Source organism: Halichoerus grypus, chromosome 8 (genome assembly GCF_964656455.1).
Source record: "Halichoerus grypus chromosome 8, mHalGry1.hap1.1, whole genome shotgun sequence".
Lineage (NCBI taxonomy): Eukaryota > Metazoa > Chordata > Mammalia > Carnivora > Phocidae > Halichoerus > Halichoerus grypus.
In genome coordinates this window covers 62,439,330-62,463,890 of record NC_135719.1, presented here as the reverse complement: position 1 = coordinate 62,463,890, position 24,561 = coordinate 62,439,330, and the positions used below count along the sequence as shown (strand labels likewise).

General features: G+C 42.0%; 1 protein-coding gene across 2 annotated transcripts in view; it reads left to right on the top strand.

The window, feature by feature from the left end:
* Positions 1 to 1,814: 1,814 nt before the first annotated feature.
* SLC27A2 (solute carrier family 27 member 2) overlaps positions 1,815 to 24,561 on the top strand; it is a 43,489-nt gene continuing 20,742 nt past the window's right edge. Inside the window, exons 1-4 of one of the 2 annotated variants that reach the window (XM_036101925.2) lie at positions 1,815 to 2,483; positions 13,540 to 13,749; positions 16,974 to 17,132; positions 19,416 to 19,540. In XM_036101925.2, the coding sequence (XP_035957818.2) occupies positions 2,006 to 2,483; positions 13,540 to 13,749; positions 16,974 to 17,132; positions 19,416 to 19,540 (972 nt within the window). In that variant the 5' untranslated portion in view covers positions 1,815 to 2,005. The remainder of the gene's footprint in view (positions 2,484 to 13,539; positions 13,750 to 16,973; positions 17,133 to 19,415; positions 19,541 to 24,561) is intronic. The other variant, XM_036101924.2, reaches the window with a different exon arrangement.

Sequence of the window (24,561 nt, the reverse complement as noted above, 5' to 3'; positions counted from 1 at the left end):
AGTTTGGATCTTGTCTTCTTTCACTTGGAACTGAAAAACTGCTGAGGCACAAGGCTAAAGTGATCCTCAAAATAAGAGGGAAGAAAGGGAGCATTTGCAGTAGTCTAGCACTCTGGAAAGTAGCTATTCAAAGGCATGACAAGGGGGGGGTCTAGGAGGCTACTGAAGTGACTAGCCATGAAGGGAGAGGGGTGGCATTGGGACGTCAAGGGAGGGCTGCTCTGAGCTTCAACATGAAAGAAAAGGTGCCTACAAGAATGGTTTCTGTCCTGATCCCTCCTTTGATTAACACTACAGTCGACTCCTCAGGGATAATCAAGGCCCCCAACCCATGCCAGAGAAATGATGTAAACCCATCACTCCAGGGTAGTGGGATCTGCCATGAAAGATTCAGGAAAAGGCAAAGGAAGGGTTGCTTGAGCAGGTCCCAGGAATAAAATGAGGGGGCTAAAAAAAAAAAAAAAAAATGGAGGGGGGAAGATTGTGAAAAAGAAAATTAAAGAAGATTGCTGAAAAGAACATGGATAGAAACCTAGAGAATAAGAGGGCAGCGAACGGTGGTTGCTAAGGAAGGGCCCCAGGGCCAAACAGATACCAGTTTCAAAACTCATGAGTCACATACTAGCTCTCTTAATTTACCTAAGTGTCCCTTTCCTGTCTGTAAATGAGCACGAAAGTGCCCCCTTTAGATGACTGTGAGGCTCCCAAAAAATATATTACAGGGAAGCCCCTAGCAGAGTGTACGGCAGGAGTAGGCATTCATTAAGTGTGGCTATCTCATAAGAATAAGATGATGAATGCAGGAAGACAGGAGGGGAAGAAAGAACACTGCTTTACTTAGATCCTGACCCTCTTCGGTAGCAAGCAGCAAGTATTCACTTTATTTATAGAAGCAGCACTAAGGGAAATTAAAAGAGAGGATCACACTAAAAAAAAAAATTGGCTTTTGAGAAATGCGAATGTTTACTTAATGTACTCTGTGTTGTAATGTTCTCTGATAGAACCCCTTAGTAAATGTCTGTTGAATTAGGCTAACGCTAGTTGAAAATCTTCAACATACAAGAGAGAAAAATCACTTAGGACAAAATACTAAAAGTCAAACAAGCATACAAACAAATGAAAGCCTAAAATCGCCGGAGCTTGATTTCAGCAGGCAAGAGCGTGGCCCTACCTCACGCCCCATCTGGACTGGCTGGGCCGGCCGAGGCCCGACTCCGACCAGTGTCCTGTCCTTACCCACAGCCCAGGGACTGGGAGGAGACAGAGGTGACAACCGCTGGTGCTTCTGTTCAACCTTGAAATCCTCGCCACAGGAGACCGCCTGGCACTTGGGCGGGGCGGGGGGGCGGGGTGCCAATCTGAAAACCAGAGACGAGGTGGAAAGCCTCTGGGACCAGGAAGGGACAGGTGGGAATCCGATGTGGCAGTGGCACCTGGTACCCATTACTAATTAATAACCGGACTCTCACATTTATAAAGCGCTTTACTGATACTAACATTAAATCACTTCTGTAAGGCACTCCGCTGGTGGTAGCAATAAATAACAACCCTATGCCTACACTCTCTCTTCTAAACTTCTCCAGGTCCGCTAAGTGCGTCTTGTCATCAGCATTTTGACAGGGAAACTGTGGCTCGGAGGTATAAAGTACATCGGTCACAAGACAGATCCCTGCTTCGCGCCAAGCGGCGGTCGAAACCCGGGCGAGCCGCAGTGCAGCCTCGCCGGCCCAGGTAGCGGCACACCCACAAGGGGGCGGGCTCAGCCGTCCTCTCCCGCCCCGCACCCCCGCAGTCCACACACCGCTCCACCTACCCGAGAGCCAGCATTGGTGCCCGCAGCCCAGGCGCCCCGCGGTCGCCCCAGCCTCGCCCCAGCCTCGCCCCAGCCTCGCCCCGCGCGCCCGCGCAGCCCGCCTGCCGTCCGTCCGGAGCCCTCCCGGCCGCCGCGCTGCACGCCTGGAGCGCACCCACTGTCCTCGCGGGGACAGGGGGCCCCGCCACCGTCATGCTGCCCGCCATCTACACGGCCCTGGCGGGGCTGCTGCTCCTGCCGCTGCTGGTGAACCTCTGCTGCCCCTACTTGTTCCAGGACATGCGTTACTTCCTGCGGCTGGCCCGCGTGGCCCGGCAGGTGCGCAGCTACCGGCAGAGGCGGCCGGTGCGCACCATCCTGCACCTCTTTCTGCAGAAAGCGCGCAAGACCCCGCACAAGCCCTTCCTGCTTTTCCGCGACGAGACGCTCACCTACTCGCAGGTGGACCGGCGCAGCAACCAAGTGGCGCGGGCGCTGCGGGCCCACCTCGGCCTGCGCCAGGGAGACTGCGTGGCGATCTTCATGGGCAACGAACCAGCCTACGTGTGGCTGTGGCTGGGGCTGGTCAAACTGGGCTGTGCCATGGCGTGCCTCAACTACAACATCCGCGCGAAGTCCCTGTTGCACTGCTTCCAGTGCTGCGGCGCGAAGGTGCTACTGGCCTCGCCAGGTGAGCCCCGCGGAGCGCCCGCCCTGGCCGCGGGCTCCTCGGCACCGTGACACGCTCGCCCCTGCATGCTGTAGAGGGTTGGAAAGGGAAGTCCAGATCCGAACTGGAAGGGTAGAGGAACGCTAATGATCGTTAGAACAACCTGTTGTGGAAGCCGAGCCAGGCACTGCGTTAAGCACTAAGTGTTGCCTTTAATCCTAACAACAGGTAGGGTTTACTACCCGGCTTTGTAGATGAGACCACTGAGACCAGAGAGGTGACTGACGCCTTATGCCCCAGGTCACAGAGCTGGGAGGAGAGGGGTTAACCAGAGCTATCTACCTCCAGAGTCCAAGCTCTGAACCTATATTGACAATATTTGCGTTAAGATGCAGAGAGCCTTTGAGTGTGAACTCTAGAGGATCCAGAATGTTCTTATCTCTGCTGTTTGATTGGCTATGTGAGCATGAGAAAGTCACTTTCCCTCCCTGTCCCTTGGTTTCCTCCTCTAATAGAGGGTCTTCGTGGTTGCTTCCAGCTCTCAAATGCTGTTAGCCTTTCTAGATTCTCACTGCAGAGAGAAGGTTACTCCACCTGCTCCCCAAGAAGAAGATTTTAGGGATCTGCTGCTGTTCCCTTGTCAGCCCCCATTACATCTGTAGCCCAAGTGACCTTTGGTTCTGGAGTTACCTCTTGCCACGCTTCAACAAACCTGAAATGGTAACTGCATGCTCCAGGGGTGACCGGGCCAGGAAGAAACCAAGAACCTGTTTCCCACAGGACTGTTGGTTTTCCTTTCTAGAGCGGGAATAAGGACTAGGAGTTGCTTCTCACTCTGTCAGTAAAGGGAGGCCCAACCAGATGTGAGCTGAAAGACGAAGAAATAGGGAGCCAGGAGGCCTCACCTTTCTGAATGCCTTTCTGTGCCACCCCCTATGCTGAGTGCTTTTATTACCCTGAGAGATAGCATGTCATTACCCCCTGTTAGACAGTTGAGAAAACTAAGCTTAAAATTCTAGCCCAGGTCCATCCAACTTCAAAGCCCATGAATTCCCCCATATCATGCTACCTTCTTCTACATGGATGTACTGCTAGAGCTCGAATGGATTAAGCATCCTCTGCTCTTCCCCTACATTTCACAACTAAGGAAACTGAGGCAAGCTAAGCATCTTGCCTAGTGTTGCAGAAAATGTCTGTTCGCTTGCGGGAAACCAAGAAAGTTACCCACCTGTTTCATGTGGCATAAAATAATACAAAAAATGAAGACTTTGTATAAATGTTTAAAAACAGGGGTTCAACTTAAAGACAGCCAAGTTATGTAAAGGGGATGGTCCCTTCAAGAAAATTCCCAACAATTTCTAGTTGCCTGAGAAAAGAGACAACTTAACCTCTTAGTAACTGGAAGACTCTTAAACCTATTAGTTTACCTTTTGGTTCCAAAGAAAGTTATTATCACAGTGATCTTTTTACCCCTCTAGGGGGGTACTTAAATACTGTTTACCTGCATAGTACCTCAGGCTCCCTGTGAGGGAGGTCAGGAACTGCAGAGATTGGTTCTGTAATCAAGTCAGAAACACAGCCAGATATCTCCTTCCCCACTCAGGCAACAGTCCCCTGCCATTAAGCATTACGTTTAGGTCAGTGTATGTGGAGAGTATGTGAAGTTTGGGCACTCACATCCAATTTCAACCAGACTGTCCAGTGCACCTAACAGCACTCTGGCAGTAAACTGACCTTTGAGAAAGGCCACACATTTGGAAAACATTCCATTTTTCCAAATCACTAAGAAACCATTGTATGCCATGCAGAATTACACTCTGACCTGCAAAGGAGATAACAGGGAGTCCAAAGCTGGTTGCTTAGTAGAGGTGCCGATTTGTAAATGTGTTGAATGGACTGCTTCTAAAAAGAATTATTTTCTTTAAGATTTATTTATTTATTTGAGAGAGGGAGAGGGAGGAAGTGGGAGGAGGGGCAGAGGGAGAGAATCTTCAAGCAGACTCCCCGCTGAACACAGAGCCCAACGTGGGGCTGGATCTCACGACCCTGAGATCAGGACCTGAGTCAAAACCAAGAATCAGACGCCCAACCAACTGAGCCACCCAGGCACCCCTAGAATTCTTTAAAGTTGGAAGGAATCTGAGAGAAATTCTAATCCTATAATCCTCCAACTTTAATGAGTGTGTTATCCTTCAAAAAAAAAAAAGTTTAGAAAAGAAACTTTAATGTGCACAAGAATCACCTGGGAAGCTTATTTTAAAAAACAGATTCCTGACCCCATTCCCCAAAAGCACTGAATCAGTAGGACTGTGGCGGGACGCAGTAATGTGAATTTTTATAGCAAGTCCCATCCCACGCCCAGATGAATTTAAAGCAATTGGTCTGAGGACAAGGCTTTGAGAAACAGTCTAATTTCTGCTTGTTTTATATCGTTGAACAAACAAAGGCCCTGAAGGGTGATATCAATTGCCCAGAGTCACATAGCTGGTTAGCAATAGAGAGCTGGGGACAAAACCCACATGTTTTGTTTTGTTTCACTTCCAAGGCACTTATTCTACTACACCACCTGAACATAGTACATAAAAGTGTGACGTCTTAGGGGCGCCTGGGTGGCTCAGTGGTTAAGCGTCTGCCTTCAGCTCAGGTCGTGATCCCAGGGTCCTGGGATCAAGCCCCGCATCGGGCTCCCTGCTCGGCGGGAAGCCTGCTTCTCCCTCTCCCACTCCCCCTGCTTGTGCGCGCTCTCTTGCTCTGTCTCTCTCTGTCAAATAAATAAATAAATAAATCTTAAAAAAAAAAAAAAGTGAGACGTCTTTAGAAATATTAGAGTGGCTACAATTCAACAGGGTTTGATTCTGTACTTTGAACTTTAGCCTTACGGCTTGTGGACTAGTAAGAGCTCTTGAATTCCAACTAGCTGTCAGATTCTGGAGTCTATGCAAAAGACCAGCACAGTGGCATTTATCATGAAGATTGATCCAGTTGCCATGAATTTTGGTGAATCTTCATAGGGCTTAACAGGGCTCCACCCTGTCAGGAATTTCAGTACCCAATTATTGCTTCAGAATTTACTCTACAGAAGCACCCATCACTCAGAGAACATGATGTTCTCTCTATGGTACATTTCAGGGTCCTTCTCCATAGAAGGGTATGATGTAAATAATTACATGAAAAAATTGCCTTCAACTATTTGATCCCGTATCAATTTTGTCATTGATAGAAACCAGCTCTTTGGGCTGGTAGTTTTTCAAGTAACTTCCCAAACATAGAATATGGGTAAGATAAGAAAACATGCAGGAGGACCCCCAAAATAGTAAATTTGCTTTATTGCCATTTATGCTCGCATTCAGATCATTGCTAAACTAGCTCTTCTACTGGAAGGCTATCCTAGGTCTCCTTCATCAGCTCACTGGCCAGGTCTACACTGTATGGGTCAGCGTAACCATGCAAGGCTCCCATAGGTACTACTCTTTCACAGGCTTTAATAACAGTTAAAGATACTCTCTATTGCAAGACTGAGATCCAGAGAAATTATAAAATATTCCAGATTATTTTTGACCTGGTTTTGCAAGGTTGCAAAAAATAAAATTGGACCTCCTTTGAACAATGGGATGAAGGAAAGTGCTTTCAATAACTTTCAAAAGTATTGCATCATTGCAATGATGGAGCATTTTATTATAAAACTAGTGTCAGGACCAAGGAGAACTCTTGTCATACAAACTTGAGGTCAGGTTGAGAAAAACAGATGGACCAACAACTTAATTTGACATCAAGAAACATTTAGAGAGTCCTCACAAGGTACAAGCTAGTTGCCATGATAGGACAGGGAGAAAAGAAGATGAATTAGTTCAAGGATCTAACAGCCCGGTAAAAGAACTAAGCCACGTACACAAATGACTGTGACATCCAGGAGGATATAAAAAGTATGATAAGTCTGCTGAGAGAGGTACAAAGTGCTGGGGAGGGGGGCGGTGAGCAGAGGGTGAATGCTTCTGGGGGCATTAACCACTGAGCTTGGCAAGTGCAGTTGGGGAGAGAGCATTCCAGGCAAGAGGAGCCCAGGGGCAGTTTTCATCAGGTTCATAACACAGATGCTTCATTAGAGTTTTACTATGTGAGGGCCACAGCAGGCTGGACTTAAATAATGGTAATTTTTAAAAGCTATTTACTGAAGGTACTCTACTGTAGAGAAAATAAGGACTCAGAGAATTCAAAGAATGGCCAACAGCAGTGGCCTCACTTCCATGGAGGGAGATGAATTTCCAGTGCCAACTTTAGTCAAGGGTCAAGACATAGAGATACTTTTATCTTCACTCCTCTCCTCTCTCTGGGCTGTGCAAGGAATAACTTAGATGAGTTGTCTCAGTGCACTTTGTCTCAAAGGCTGGAATTCTCTCATATATCTTTGAAGAAGTGCTAGTAATACCTAGCACATAGTAGTCACTCAACAAATGTTTGTCAAATTAATGAGTTCCATTATTCTGGTTGGTTGTGACAGGTTTTCATCTCTGAGGCATGAGAACCATTGGGTCAGGCATGAGGGCATGAAAAATGATGTAAAAAAGTTAAATATATTTGACTATTTGAGAAAATCCATTTAGATCCAATCTCCCCCAAGCCCAGCCTCATCCTACCAGACTTGTTTACGTCCCAGTTTACCTCTGGCAGTAGGCTGTAGGAGAGAGGTGTTCTCCTGGGGTCTCATTGCCAGAGAGGAAGCTGGTCATGAGTATAGGATGGGCTGAGCCCGTCGTCATGAGGGTCTCTACATAGGCTGGTGGAGGACAAAAGCCTAGGCATCAAATGAGTAATGTACTTAGGGTCTGGGATCCCAAGAAGCCCAAGGTCTGAACAGAGAGCTAGCTTAAAGAGGCTCTCTAAAATTTTTCTTCTTAGCCTGCTCATAACTAAAGGTTGCAAGGGGGGTTGTACATCTCCATTCAAAATAAACTAGCACTTTGCTAGTGTATTTGGGAACACTTACAGTTCTTTTTCTTTAGAAACAAGGAGGGAGGGAAGAGGTGAAAACAAACACTGCTTTAAATCAGGTGTTAATGTTATTGAAACTGAAGAAGGATAGAGTTCAGATTATTCTGCACGTTGAGTGTAAGTGGCCAGTATTTGAAAAGGACCTTCCCACAGCCTCTGACCGAAAATAGGGAAGTAGGTAGCTGGTAGGTAGGTAACAGGTTGCTTATGGATATCAAATGATAACAATTATGTAAGTCCTGATATGACCTGGTAGCCTCATGACAAAGAATTAACCTTGATTCCAGGGCTATTTAGAAAGCAAGGGTTCCCATAAGTAAGAACTTTAAGAGAAATGAAAAATAGTATTAAGAAGCTATATAAGTGCATAAAGGTAAGATGAGTATGTATTTCCCTGTTAAAGATTTACTTATTCCAGGTGGGACTTAACCTTGATTAAACATCTTTCTGACCTCAGGGTGATTTGTTCTGTGTGGGAAGGGGGAGGCGTGAATGCATGCCTCTGTCTGCAGGGTGTCCTAACACATATCATGTTGATGTACAGACCAGACAGTAGGTTATTAAATGCTATAATTCCAAACTGCCAATGTTAAAAATGCAAAATCACAGTTACAAATGGCATTTGAAAAACTGCTTTCAGACTGTCTCCAAAGACTGTTAAGAACCAGTTTGTGTTTGAGTTGCCTTTTTGAGTGAAGAAAAGATAAGCCTTCAATCCTGACTTGTCCACCTACCAAGCATTTCACAATCATCCTGAAATTTTGATCAAAACACATTTCCTTTCACTGCCTCCTTTTCAGATCCAGCTTTATTGATAAATATTTCTGGGGTGTTTTATTTAACTCAGTCAGATACCCATTCAATGAGACAATCCAGTAGCAGAACAAGCTGCTAGACTGAATGCCTTTCCTATCAGAAAGCTGCAGCGTTAGCCGGAAGCATCTTGCCACCTTGGTGATGGAGATTGGTTCAGCTCACCGCCTGCTGTCTCCCTGCTTTCTAGGAATGGACCCATGTGTTCATAAATTTCTCTTCTTCTCTTATTCAAGAAAGGAAAGGAAGGGAAAGGAAAGGAAAGGAAGGGGAGGGGAGGGGAGGGAAGGGAAGGGAAGGAAGAAAGAAAAAGAGAGAGAGAAACTTCATATGCTACCTTGATTTCTTTTTTCTTTTTTTTTTTTTTTTTTACAAGACAGATTTTAAGGGAGGGAAAATGTAATCACTCAATATTCCCTCACTCAAGTATGAACTGGTTTCTCTGAGGTTCTATTTCAATCCTCAACTTAAACGTAAACTAATGAGGAACCAACAGATCTACTCTACACCATTCAGACCACTTTCTGTGAATACTGCTTTTCATACCCAAGCTTAAATAAAACTCAAGGTTATGCTTTTCAAAGAAGATGAACAAGAGATCGTCAATATTACCCTTCAAAGGTACATCCACATGCTTCATTTAACAAGAACTGAGCAGGTCAAGGAGACAGCATCTTCTAAAAAGTAAGGCACTCTTTCAATAATTGAACCTGAATGGCTAGTATAAGGATGCAGCAGGAATCCCATAAACCCAATATATTTCTGTTTATTTTGTACGTATCCTTCCAAACATAGGCTCACTGAGCCTCTGTCTTCATTTGTAGAAACAGGATGGCTGTATCCGTATCACAGGGTTCTCGTGAAAATTATGTGATGTGATATACGTAAAGCTACTATACAAATTGTTCTATACAAATGGAAACATTAAGGCTTTGTTATCAGTAAGGATGCAAGGTGTGTGGATGCTGTGATGGGCTACCCACATGCCCCCTTCAGGACTGAGATGCTCATTCCTCAGCTGCTGGGAGCATTGGCAGTTGAAACTCTTAGCCAAGACCCTCTCCAGGACTCACCCTTGCTTACAGAGAGCCACTGTGCCCAAGGTCAAGCGCTACCACCCCCAGCCTGCATCCAATGACTGGTTCATGGGCAGGGGTGAAGGTTCAGCCCACTTCCCTTAGTTTGGGACAATCCTGAAGGGCCATCCCAGGCCCAGAGTCCCCATAGGATCAGAGAATCAGTTGAGTGATGTCACTGTGTGGCTACATCACTGTTCAACCTTGCCCTCTATCTAGTCTGCTTCTCTTGCAACCTGACAGATGTCATTACCAAGTGCACTCCTGCATGTAAATCTCAGAACACAGAGCTCCCAGGAGCTCAACCTCTGCCAAATAGAGCTTACGTGTCCTGGTTGATTGCCACTTTTAAGTAAGCAGACTTTACAGTAAGAATTAACACACACACACTAGACAAAATTTGTGAAGGAGAAAACATGTAGGTCCAGTTGTATTTATAAAGGGCTTAAGGAAAGACACTAAATATCAAATAGATGGTTAATAGAAATCCAGAATTTCCTTTCAAATTTCAGTTTTTATATCAGCATCTCTAGTTTAAAGGAAGAAAGCCTGCTACCATCAGACATATGAGGTGTGTCCTAATATGGTTGGTGAGTCCCTGGAACCTCAAGTCAATGCCCAAATGGAAATTCTACACCAGCAGCCCAGAGGACATGTAAGGAAATTGTGTTGGGCAGGGTCAATGGCCTTCCCTTCAGATGAGATGACTTCTATAAAGGTATCACAAACAAAATGCCTACGGAGAGCTAGGTAGGAACATGAATGCAGTAGAAGACACATGATGCCAAATTGCTTGAACTACGATCCAGCATGACACCTGCTTAATTACATTTTCTTTTACCTTTTTTAAAAAAAAAATGGAATGTAAATTTCATGCTGAAAAATGTATCATGGCCTTGCCTGCAATCCATTTGCCCTGACTTACACCAGGGACTTGGTCCCTACTTATATTCTAGCTTCTTCTCCCAACCTTCTTTCCCCCAGTCAACTTTAGCCTCTTTTAGTTACTTTGACACCATGCTGTTTGCCTCTGGGCCTTTGCATAAGCTGTTCCCTCTGCTAGAAACAGGTTCAGTCAATCTCAGTTGGTCTTCAACTTGCCAACTCCTGTTCGTCTTTCAGGTCTCCACTCAGATGATACTGCCTCTAGGTTGTATTTGTGCCCCTCCCAAAATACCATATCCCCTGTTGTGACACCTAGGACACCTTACTTTAATGGATGATATCTTCGTTTCCTCCCCCATTAGGCTCTATAAAAACAGGGACAGTATCTCTTTTGGTCACCGTTATATCCACTGCTTAGAACCATGCCTGGCCCATAGGGAGCACTGTTTAAATAGATGCTGGATAAGTGTTGGGAAAGAGGGAGGCAGAGAGGAAAGACTAATCAAGGTAACTTACAACACAGTATTTAAGTGTGTAGCTTCAGGGGAGGGAGAGAGGGAGGTGATTTCTTAATTCTTGAGCCTTCATCTCAACGTTTTCACTAATAAAGGAGAAAAAGAACAAGCAAGTTGCACTGTGTACTAATACTCTGACAGAAGTATATGCAGGCCCCTGTGGGAGCACCCCACTTTGCAGGGGGAAGGAAGGAAACAGAGAGAAATGTCGCCAAGGCTGAGTCTTGAAAGATAAGCTGGAGTTTTCCAGGTGACCAGGGTGGAGGACGGCACTCAAAGCAGATGAAACCATCTGGACAAAGGTCATGAGATGTGAGAGTATGGGTACATTCAGTTCACATAGATCAGTGTGGTTAGAGGAAAGGGGATAAGAGATGGTACTAGGAGATGACATCAGAAAAGTCCCCAGGGGTTAAAGTGTGAATGAGCTCAGGACCTCACATGCTGCATAAGGAGAGTAGACTCTACCACAAGGGATTAGCAGCCATTGAAAGATTTTAAGCAGGGCAGTAACAAGAAACCATAATGTAGCTGCTAAGTTGGAAGCAGGGAGAGGTTAGAGGCAAGGAGATTGGTCTGGAGGCTACTGGGAAGATCAAGGTAGGAAATAATGAGGACCTGAACCAAGGCAGTGGCAAGGGATGGGGTGTTACCATTCCAGTTTTTATAAGAGGAGTATTTTTTGGTGAATATTTTGAAGTGCTCACGGACTAGAGAGCAATCTGATCTGGTGAAGGTGGAAAACAACTGAAGCAAATAGAATCTTAAAGGTTGATAGCCAAAAGAAACTCAAGGAGAAAACTCTTCACGAGTCGAGGCGCCTGGGTGGCTCAGATGGTTAAGCGTCTGCCTTCGGCTCAGGTCATGATCCCAGGGTCCTGGGATTGAGCCCCTCATCGGGCTCCCTGCTCGGCGGGGAGCCTGCTTCTCCCTCCTCCTACTACTCCCCCTGCGTGTGCTCTCTCGCTCTCTCTGTCAAATAAATAAATAAAATCTTTAAAAAAAAAGAAAGGAAAAGAAAACTCTTCACGAATGGAAATATGATTATAGTGTGTTACTCTGCTCTGCAGTGAATAATATTTACATAGTCTTAATCTTGTTGATCCTGATTATTGGTGCTCACTTCTAGAGCCAACCCGTAAACAAAGCTGGGAGGATGGAATTATAGTCTCAGAAAAGATGTAAATAGTATGAACCTAGACAACATAAAGTGGGGATAGTGACTTTTGGGAGTAGATAGGGGAAGAACAAGGGTGGGGATCAAAATTGATAGGTCAGGAGGTAGCAGGAAAAGCACATTATTTGGTGATAGAGAGGCGACTGTTAGAAGAAACAGATTTCAAAAACTTGAAAGTGATCGCCTCCAGGCGGCAGGTTTAGTTGTGAAGAGGGAAGGGGAACAGAACTGTTGATTTTCATTATAAACTCTTTTGTATTATTTGATTTCTTTTTCTCAGGTGCATGAGTCCTCTGGTTAAAATGTTTTAAAATTTTTTTAAATGCATCTGTCCAGATGATATTTCTTGTTTTGGTGGAGACATCATACACAAAATCTGAAAAACAAAGCCTATAAGATGAATTAGGGATAGCGTCCCCAAGGTAATTCCCTGGGGTATTGGGTCACCTTCCTATTAAGAATAAGTATATTCAGTTCAGTTATCACAAGTTCAAGACAAGTAAGCTTAAAGGCCATCTCATCTGTGATTGAAGGGCACAGAAATCAAGCAGCAAACAGGAAATGTGGTTTGCATATTAAATCAGTGCCTTTTAAATTTTTTGACATTGGAGATGCCTGGGTGGCTCAGTCGGTTAAGCTCCTGCCTTCGGCTCAGGTCATGATCCCAGGGTCCTGGGATCGAGTCCTGCATCAGGTTCCATGCTCAGCAGGGAGCCTGCTTCTGCAGCTCCCCCTGCTTATGCTCTCTTTCTCTCTCTCTCTCTCTCTGGCAAATAAATAAATAAAATATTTTAAAAAAATAAATTTTTTGATGTTGGTCTACAGTACAAAAATATATTCGTGACTCAGTACCCACACACCCACATAACTGACACAAAACTTTAAAAAAAATAATACTTACCTCTTACTATGTGTGATATACTCTGAAAACTTATATTTCATTCTACTTTAATTTTTTAAAATGTTGGTCACTTCAAATGATTTTAACAACCCACTACTGTATTGTGACCTACAGTTGGAAAAACATGCTAATCAGTCCTGTTTTTTCTCAGAGCAGAAAATGTGCTTACGAAATTTGGAGCTTCCTTCTCAGATGAGCTGAACTGTCCTAGGGGAACTATTTGTTCCTGTTGTGTTAAAATATATATACATACGTGTATATATAAAGTTGCCTTCTATCATCATTGTTAGTTAGCATGGCTACCTTGCTTTTGTTTCTTGGCTCCTACCTTAAAATTTTCTTTTTTTATTTTTCATCACTGGGACACATATATTGGGAATAACCAAATTCATTTCTGGAGTATTTTGAGATGTATACCAGACCTGCATATAAGTAATGCACTTACATATCTTGGTTTTTATCCACGTGTCCATTTGTTTGTACAGATTTCAACCAACCTTCTGTTGCTAGGAAACCATTAACACCCAGCCTTCCCTCAAATCTTGGAATCTTGTGATATTTTCAAATCTAGAAAATTCCATGTTTAAAATTGTGTAACTGTAAGCATGTCTACGCATTTCAGCAAAATTTATACTGAAAACAAAATTAATATAAAGTCTACTGTACTAATAGAACTTTACTGGACGAATTTAATTCATTTGGATTTTCTTTCCTTATTAAGAACTACAAGATGCTATTGAAGAGGTGCTGCCAAGCCTGAAAAAAGATAATGTGTCCATCTATTATGTGAGCAGAACTTCTAACACGGATGGGGTCGACTCTTTACTAGACAAAGTAGATGAAGTGTCAACGGAAGCTATTCCAGAGTCATGGAGGTCTGAAGTCACTTTTTCCACTCCTGCCTTATACATTTATACTTCTGGAACCACAGGTAAAAATAAAGAAAGGATTCTCAAAGAAATGGACTTATCCTGAAGTCGTTAAATGTTGGGTTAGGTTTTCAAATGTTCTTTTCCTTTGGCAAAACTTATCAGATAACTAATACTTTAGAGGATTTAGCTCTTTGCCTGTGGGAACTGGTCTTATTTCATAGCACATGATCCCATTTGGGTTTCTCCAAGCTACGCATATTTCCGCCTAGTTGGTATGTAGAACAGAGAAAGAGGTTAACCAAGAAATACAAAAATAGTTACGATAATGGATGAAATTTGGCACTGAATAGGTTTTTGGAATTTTTTAAATGATTGTTGGATTTTGATTATCTTATATCCCAAGTCCATACATAATGTATAACCAATTAAAAGTGAGACACCAAAGAAGATGATAGGACAATAATGGAGTTACATTTACATTAATGTTTTGACTGCTATCTTCCCAAGCAACGCTGACTTGGAGCTGTTTGGTGCTGTGGGTGTAGGATGGCTCTAGTCCAGGGCCTGAAATACTGTATTTCACCAAATCTAGGATACCTTCAACTGTAAGCTGCAGCATAATTTTATGAGCCCCTAAGAAAAAACACTGCCAATTAATAGTGTTATTGGAACAGCTATATGGGACAGGCAATATTAAAGATAAAATTACTAGGCACGCTCCTATAAGCTTTATGGTCTTGTGTTCATACAATTCTCCCACCATCCATAAGATGGGTACCATTCTTATTCCCATTTTACAGATCTAGAAACTGATGCTTAGAGAGGTTAAGAACTTTTCAAGGTAACTTGTCAGGATTCACCTTGGTAGGCTGACTCCACAGCTCATACATCTGACCTCTCTGCCACAATATTGCCCAGTTCTTCCACTTAACAGCTATGTGGTGTCTGCCTACTCTAGGCCAGGGAAAACATTATCAAAATGTAATAATATGAGGCCTTAGGGATATATTTAAAAGGAGGGCAGGAAGCCAGCACCAGCATGCTGATCATTATTATTAGTATTGGAAAATTGAACATGTGAATCTTTTCTCTTTTGATTAAAATTTTAATTTAATTTAAGCAGGTAATACATGCATGCATTCCCTTGTAAAACAATCAAACATTATAGATAAGGCTAAAGGTTCCTTTGAGCCTTTTATCTCAACACCAGCCTATAGACACTCCTTCCTTTACCTCGACAGATCCTCAGCACCCATCTGCTCTCCCAGTTCCTGGACCTGAGTTTAACCTCAATGTTGACTTCCTTTCATACAATTACTTTCATTGAGTATTTTCTTTAAGTAAATGAGGATGGGAGACTGGGAATGACATGTTAAAACCAGTGCCCAAAGCATAATGTCTATCCTCTTTCTATCTGTCAGAAGTTACATATTACCATGCCAACAAAATGGTGGAATGACATAGTTAACCAAATGCTTCCCCTACATATAGACACTACCTTAATATATGGGACCTTTATCCTCATTTCATAATAGAATGGTAAAATTAAGTTGTAAACTTTGGGAAATAATTGAGAAAAAATCAGCCCTTGGTTAGTTACAGGGAGTCCTAGTTTAATGCTACATAAGTATAGAACTTCACCATGAAGGGGCACCTGGATGGCTCAGATGGTTAAGCATCTGCCTTCGGCTCAGGTCAGGTCCAGGGATCGAGCCCCATGTCTCGCTCCCAGCTCAGTGGGAAGTCTGCTTTCTCCTTCTCCCTCTGCCTCTCCCTCTGCTTGAGTTCTCTGTCTCTCTCTCTCTCTCTCTCTCTCTCGAATAAATAAAATCTTAAAAAAAAAAAAAAGAACTTCACAATGTAGGTTTTGACAGTCAAATATAAAACCCACTTTAGGGGAAAAGAGACTGAACACTCCTTAATTTAATCCCACAGTTCAGAATTTATATTTAATTGGAAGATAATTGGGTTGATGTTTATTTTGCTTTTCTCCTTATCTCTGAATAAAATATTTGCTAAGTTACTCTTGTAAAAGTTAATTAAAAGAACTTGGGGTGCCTGGGTAGCTCAGTCAGTTAAGCGTCTGACTCTTGGTTTCAGCTCAGGTCAATCTCAGGATCCTGACTGAGATCGAGCCCCACCCTGGACTCCACACTCAGCGAAGAGCCTGCTTGAGATTCTCTCTCTCCCTCTGTCCAACAGTTGAGAGCATACCTAGGCAAGGCTATGAGGAACAGGTTCACTCAGATATTGCTAGTGGGAGAGTGGAATGGGACAGCCCTTATAACTGGCAATGTGGCGGTACCTATCAAAATTACAAAGACATGTATCTTTTGACCCTACAATCTCACTTCAGCAAATTTATCCTACAAATACAGCATCATCTATAGTGTAAAATACCATGTGGACCAGGTTGAAATAGTAAAATAGTTAAAGAAATTATAACACACAAATACAGAGGACTTGATGCAACTGAGAGAGAGAGAGCAAGAGAGAGAATAAATGAATGAATAAATAAGGGAAATTTCTTTGTTAAATATGGACAGTTCTCCACTAGACACTGTTAAGCAGAGAGGGAAAAGTGTAGAAAGGTCCCCTTTTTTTTTTTTTAATGGAGGAAAGGGCAAGAACAAATAAGCAACTCTATATTTGTTTGTATTTATATGAAGAAACTCTAGGAGTTAAGAAATTCATAAAAGTGGTTATGAAAGAAAGTGATAGGAATGGAAAAATCTATTTAATCTCTCTGAATCTCAGCCTTCTCATCTGTGGATTAAAAAATATAATTCTACTGATCCTGTTTATTATGAGAATTAAATGAAATTTTGAAAATACCTTGCAAGGTGGTAGGCACAGAGCAAAAATTCAATAGACATTCATGCCTTTCTCTTCAAATTACTACTGTAGTAACCATCTAATTCAGGGGTCAGCAAGCTAGGTCCATGGGCCAAATATAGCCCCCCCGACCTGTTTTGGTAAATAAAGCTTTATCAGAACATAGCCACATTCATTCCTTTATATGGCTGGCTGCTATCAGCTACAATAGCAGAGTTGAGTATTTGTAACAGAAATTGTATGACCCTGCAAAGCCTAAAACATTGACTCTCGGGTCTTTTACAGAAAAAATTTGCTGACTCTTGGTGTAACTGAATATGGCCCTCCCCTATGCAATTCTCGAAACACTGGGTGATGGATCTTCCTAAGCCAGATCTCTCTCCCAGACCATGTGTCTGCAAATGGCCAATCTTGGCTCACTCATGCTTTCTCTTGTATCTTTGCAAAGGTCTCCCGAAAGCCGCGACGATCAATCACCAACGCCTGTGGTATGCAACTGGCTTTATCAATGCAGTCGGGGTTAAGGAAGACGATGTCATCTATACTACCCTACCCTTGTACCACAGTGCTGCGCTGATGATTGGCGTCCACGGATGTATCCTGACTGGTAAGCTTTTTCCTCTCAACAAGGCACTGGAGTCCAGTACACAGTCACATGTGCTCCATGGGGAAAGTAATACAAAAGTTGGCTACTTTCCTATCGGCCAGGAACAGCATTTAATTCTATGTTAGTAACAAGGCTTTTTGGCTCACACATCACCAGCAAGTATCTAGAATAATTTATATTTTCTCATGCCTGCTTATCTGATAATATAATGCTACAGTTGTTCAGGATGTCAAGGAGGAAACGGCTTTAAAATATTTTGGATGTTCATCCAGGTTAAGACACTTGATTCTAATTAGATCCCATAATTAATTCCCCTCTGTCATTTTCATCCTCAGAAATCCGCATGTGGATCTCCATCAGCATCTGATTTAAACTTCCCCCTTAGTTGTCCCCATCCTACTTTGTTCTTCCCTGCTCCCACAGCTCCCCAGCTCTGGTCAGAGTACCTGGCTTTCCATCCCTTCTCTTTCCTTCCAAAATTTTACCATTCAAATTAGAGTTGCCATCTTTTCTCCTTTCAGTAGGCTTTATGCCCCTTGTATACATCAAGGCTCGGTCTAATATTCTTCTCTCCCAGAAAGCCATCTCTAACTCTCTAAGCTAAAAAAAACAAAAAACAAAAAACAAACAAAAACCTTAATTTTTTCTTCCATGTGACATTTCATTTTAATATACAATATATATCAAATATAATAATATATTAATATATTAACATATATACACATATGTATATACACATATATAATAACACGTTTTATATATATATGATAACATATATACACATACATATATATATATATGCATCTGTGATGGCCCAAGCCTCTGTGTCTTTCCCTCATCAACTTATTGATCAGCTATAAAATACTTACCCCAGCATCAGTACCCACCTCCACATTGGCCGGGAATGACTGACAGGGCCTGATCATATAGCGGGGCTCTTCAAGGCCAGAGGGACTCTGAGGCTCCCAAAGGGAAAACTTCATTGCTCACACATTTGCTTAAGCACCACAGATACATTCTAAAGAAGGAAAAAAATAGTGTTTAGAAAAATGTTTCCTCTTCTAAAACATCGGACTTTTGTATAATTAGGAGTAAAGCTAAACTAATAGCATGAAAAAATACTTGTGAGTTTTTTTATTTCACTTTACTGCATTTCATGCCTAGAATTAGGTTGGATCTGATATATATTATTTTTACCCATTATATTCATTTCCTATCACTATTGTAACAGATTTTTATTCTGTTTTGAAGGTCAGAAATCTTAAAATCGAGGTGTCAGCAGGGCTGCATCCCTTCTGGAAGCTCTAGGAAAGAGTCCATTTCCTTGCTTTTTCCAGCCTCTAGAGGCTGCCTGCCTTGTGGCTTGTGGCCACTTTTTCCATCTTCAAAACACATCATTCCAACCTTTTGTTTCCATCATCCCATGTCCTTCTGCCCTTGATCTGCTTGCCTTCCTGTTATAAGGACATTTATGATTTCATTGGGCCCACCCAGGTAATCCAGGATGATCTTCCCATCTCAAAATCCTGAACTTAATTACATCTACACAGGTCTTTTTGCCATGGTAAGGGACCATATTCACAGGTCCTATGGATTAGAACAGGGACATCTTTGGGAACCATTATGTCTACCTCACTCATCAACGAACAGTTTTCCCGCTTGCTCAAGACCCTGGTTCTCCATTGCCTGCAGAGTTAAGTCTCACTCTTCCACCTGGCACTTCCAAGTTCTCCATGATGGCACCCTTAGCTGCTTCTCCAGGTTCCTCTCCCATGACTCACCCACTCTTCACCACTCCAGTCACAGGCCAACTGAGTCTTGGCTATCTTCCCACACCTTCTGAACTGCCCTGTCTTTATGTTTCACATGGTTTCCTCTGCCTGGAATTCTCTCATCTTTCTTCATAATCATTGCTCAAGACATAATTCACATCCTACCTCTTCCAAAATATGCCTTTCTCAGCCCTTACCCCAAGTAGAATTAATACACACACATACACACATCTTCATTCACATTCCCTTAGGGATTCATTTGAACTTCCTATTTATTGCACACTGAATTTTATTAGAAAGATATCAGCATGTGTCTCTCCCCCACTAGATTGAAAGCCTCTGTAGGATAAAACCATGTCTTATTGATTTTTGTTTTGAAGATAAGCAATATTCAGACTTGTTTGTGAATATAATTCATATTTAAATTTCTACCTTTCAAAAATGACAAATATAACCAAGGAGTTTTTTAATAGCCTTTCTTTCTTAACACTTTATATACACTTCTCTGTAGGTGCTACTCTTGTTTTGCGGAACAAATTTTCAGCCAGCCAGTTTTGGGATGACTGCAGAAAATATAATGTCACTGTCATTCAGTATATTGGTGAACTTCTTCGGTATTTATGCAACTCATCCCAGGTAACACTCCCTGTGTTTCATTCTTTTTGAGATGGGTAAGATTGGAATTCACGTTACTTTGGGTGATGCTAGGCTTCAGCTGGTACTTACATGTCTATCAGTTTTCAGGTCAGACTACAATTGTGTGTCATGATAAAGTGCTTGGTACCACACCTATCATACAGAGGGGATCTACTAGGTGTCAATTGCTATTAATATTATTATTCCCAATCTTTTTACCTGTTTTCACATCTCACCCTCTACCTAGCAGATCTTCTCCTTCCCTGTCTGTCTAAAGCCTACTCACTGTCAAAGCCCAGTTCAAATGATACTTCATACGTTAAACCTGTTTGGGTCACGCCAACATTATCTGATTTCTTTCCCTTACATCATCTGATTTCTACCCACTGTGGCCTTGTCACATTGCAGGTATTTGTCTTCATACTTTCCATCCTTCTAGGCTATAAAGTCTTTGATGGCAGGGACCACATCTTGTATCCTTACTTTCTCTTATACCACAGGCATACAGGAAACATTTACTTAATGTTGCTTGAATAAATACCTGGGTGGCTTTGAAACCATCTGACTAAGTCTGTCAACAAGCTTGGAGCAGATGCCCCAAGGTTACTCCAGAGGCCTTGGATCTACCCTGTTTGCAGATATCCAGATGTCTTGATGAGGTTCTTTGAAAGAACTTCTCCTGCCCTCAAGTCTTATCAGAGGCCTGGCATCCTGCCTGGGGACCAAATCAGTTTCTCAACAGCGGCACTGCTGACATTTTGGGCACATTCATTCTTTGCTGTATGGAGTTATTCCATGCAGTGTAGGATATTTAGTATCATCTTTGGCCTTTATGCAGGACATACCAGTAGTACCCTCTCCCTCCCCCCTCCCCAGGTTATGATAATCAAAATGTCTTCAGACATTGCCAGATGTCCCCTGGCAGGCAAAATCACCCCAGTTGAGAACCACTAGACTAGATAATGCAGTAAACTCACCAGATTCTGCTTCCTTTAGTCCTTTCAATCATCGTAAAACAAACTCAGAGGATCACTAAGTTGATAAATTGCTATTTATAAGCACCTGCTATCCTCAACTTACATAACATCTGCTGTGACATAGGAAGAAGTATAGGATGCTCTTGCCCCAGCTCTTCCCCTCCTCACTTCATTCAGTCTCTGCCCACATGTCAGCTCATCAGAGAGGCCCCTCCTACTAATCAACAAATGTATCACGTCGCCCCCTTACCATCCATCTCGTGGGTGACTGCTTTTCACAGTACTGTCCCTCCTGACATAGGACAGGTTTATACAACTATTGTCTATCTCCTCCAATTACATGAAAGTTCCACACACCAGGGGCTTCGTTCACTGCCAGATCTCTAGCCCTGAGATCTGTGTGTGGCTCATTCAAGGCGTCAACAAACTTCGTTGAATGAACCTCTAAATTCTGGCCCCTGAAAGAAGTATGATTAACTTCAGAGAGGTAATATGTTTCCCTGGAATGTTTAGGCTTAGCACATAATATTCTGATCTGGGCAGCAGATTCACCAGCTTCCTGAGAATCATAATTAGCTGTGAGCTGGATTAGGACCTTTCCCACAGCAATTTCTGTTGAAGTCATTATTGAATTTTTTTCACATTAGTATCCCATCTGGCCCTCAAGATTGCATGGCTCTCTATTAAAACCCAGAAATCCATATGGGTCCCTTCTGTTTGGCTTTTCTTCTCTGCCTTAAAAGTCCCCTTTGTCAGTTAGAAGTCTCCTGGGAGAGGGTGTGTTGACTTGAGGAAAATAAACATGTTTGTGTAGCTCTTTCAGGCTTATACACTCTCACACATATAAACACTTCCACCTTTCTCCTTCCTCATAATGTTGTCTCAGATGCTGAAAACCAAAATTTGATTGGGGTTTTAGATCTTCAAAATATATTATGATTTGTTGTATAATTCATGGATGATCTCAAATCTAGAAGATAGGGAGTTTCTGTTAGGTCTTGCTTCCCCCACACCCCTGAGTTCTGGTTTGTCTTAAAAATTCTTATGAGAGTTGTAAGGAATGATCAAATTTACCTAAAAAAACCTTCAGTTAAAGACTTTTTAAAAATGATATGAGCTTAAAAAAATGACATAAGCTTATATATAGAAAATCCTTAAGGCAAAAAAAAACTGTTAGTACTAATAAATGAATTCAGCAAAGTAGCGGGATACAGAGTCAACACACAATAACCGGTTGTATTTCTATACACTAACAATGAACAACCTGAAAAGATAATTACAAAAACAATAACATCAAAAAGAATAGAATACTTAGGAATTAACTTAACCAAGGAGGTGAAAGACACGTATAATGAAAACTAGAAAACATGGATGAAAGAAATTAAAGAAGACATAAATAAATGAAGTCATACCACATGTTCATGGATTGGAAGATTTAATGTTTTTAAAATATTGCTACTACCCAAAGAGACTTATAGATTTAATGCAATCCCTATCAAAATCCCAGTGACACTTTTTTGTGAAAACAGAAAAAAACCTATCCTAAAATTTATATGGAGTCTCAAGGGACCCAAATAGCCAAAGCAATCTTGAAAAAGAAGAACAAAACTGGGGATTTATACTTCCTAATTTTAAAACTTACTACAAAGCTATAGTAATCAAAATAATATGGTACTAACATAAAGACAGACATATAGACCGGTGGAATAGAATAGAGAGCCCAGAAATAAGCCCTCGTATATATTGTCAAATGATTTTTGACAAGGGCGCCAAGACCATTCAGTGGGGAAAGGACAGTCTTTTCAACAAATGGTCCTGGGAAAACTGAATATCCACATGCAAAAGAATGACGTTGGACCCTTATCTAACATGCTTATACAAAAATTATCTCAAAATGGAAAAAAGACCTAGGGGTGCCTGGGTGGCTCAGTCGGTTAAGTGTCCGACTCTTGATTTCAGCTCAGGTCATGATCTCAGGTCATGATTCTCTCTCTCCCTCTGCCCCTGCCCTTACCTCCCACTCCTGAACTATCTCTTTCTCTCTCAAAAACAAAACAAAACAAAAAACTAAATTTAAGACCTAAAACAATAAAACTCTTGGAAGAAAACATAAAACAAAACCTTCTGACACTGGATTTGGCATTGGTTTCTTGAATGTGACACTGAAGGCACAGGCATCAGAAGAAATAATAGACAAAGTGGGCTTCGTAAGACTTTCAAAATTCTGTGCCTCAAAAGACACTATCAAGGGAGTAAAAAAGGCAGCATACAGAATGGGAGAAAATATTTGCAAATCATGTATCTTAGAAGAGGTTCATATTCAGAATATATAGAGAATTCCTAAACTCACTAACAAAAAAACAACCTGATTCAAATATAAAGTGCTTGAATAGACATTTCTCCAAAGAAGATATACAAATGGCCAATAAGCACATGAAAAAAAAAAATGCTCAGCATCACTAATCATTAGGGAAATGCAATCAAAACTATAGTAAAATGCCACTTCATACTCATTAGGATGGCTACTATTAAAAAAAAAAACAAAACAGCAAACAACAAGCATTGGTGAGGATGTGAAGAAATTAGCACCCGCATGCACTGTGGGTGGGATGTAACTTGTTCAGCCACTGTGGACACAGTATGGCAGTTCCTCAAAACATGAAAAATAAAATTACTATGTGATCCATCAATTCCATTTCTGGGTACCATGCCCAAAAGAATTGAAAACAGGTCATCAAAGAGATATTTGTATATTCATGTTCATAACAGCATTATTCATAATGGCTAAAATGTGGAAGCAACCCAAGTGTCCAAGAATGGATGAATGGATAAGCAAAATGTGGTATGTACACATTCAGCCTTAAAAACGAAGGGAATTCTGCACTATGCTATAACATGAATGAACCTTGAGGACATGACGTTAAGTGAAATAGCCAATCACAAAAAAGCAAATACTGTATGATTCCATGTATATAAGGTACGTAGAGTAGTCAAAATCATAAGGACAAAAAGTAGAACGCTGGGTTGCCAGGAGCTGGGAGCAGGGGAGCATAGGGAGTTATTGTTTAATGAGTAGAGGGTTTCAATTTTACAAGATGAAAGAGTTATGGAAATGGATGGTAGTGGTGGTTGCACAACATTATAAATGTATTTAATACCACTGAATTGTACATTTTAAAACAGGCAAGATAGGAAATTTTGTTATGTGTATTTAACCATAATTTTTTAAAAATAGGTCACGAAAGAAAGCCCAGATTCTATGGCTTTAAAGGAGCTTAAAGAAAGATTGCATCAAAAAGTCTTCTCAAACAAAAGTGGATAAGAAACTAGAATTAGTGGTGGAAGGCTCTGGATCAATGTAATCAGGAAGTTTCTCACTCTTAGAGCTGTCTAGAATAGGCTGTCACTGGAGGGGCTAACACCCCCACCCCCAAGCAGTGGCTATTAGGGAGGAAACTCCTGCCTCAGCTGAGCAGATAAACCAAATGACCCCCCTCCACAGACATGGCACTAGCTTCTCAGGAGAATCTGGAACAATGTCAGGGAAGGTGGAGGCTCCTATGCTTGTCCCTTGTCTTAATCCTATTCGGTAGCTCCTTTGATAGAGCAGAAGACCAGGGAGGAATGCCACCAGACACCCTTAGCACAGGAATTCAGATCTGGCTCAAGGGAAGAATGTAGTGCTTAAGAGCCAAGACTCAGGAGTCAGCAGGCCTGAAACTGATGACCGTGTGAACAGGATAGTTAAACTCTCTCTCACTTTCCCATCCTCCAGCAGGGTAAATAATAGTTCTCACTTCCTAGGGGGCTGTGAACACAAAAATGAGATGATGTAAGAAAGCATCTAGCAAAGTACCTGACACTTAGTAAATAATCAACAAATAGTAGCCACTATCATCATTATCTTCAGTGCCTAAGAATATGCAGCTCATAGTAGATGCTCCATACATATCATCAAATGAATCAGAGAAAATTCTACTCCACAGGCAGGAAGGAAGAAATGAGAGAAGACATTCAAATTAGTCAATCACTTCCATCTAAGGT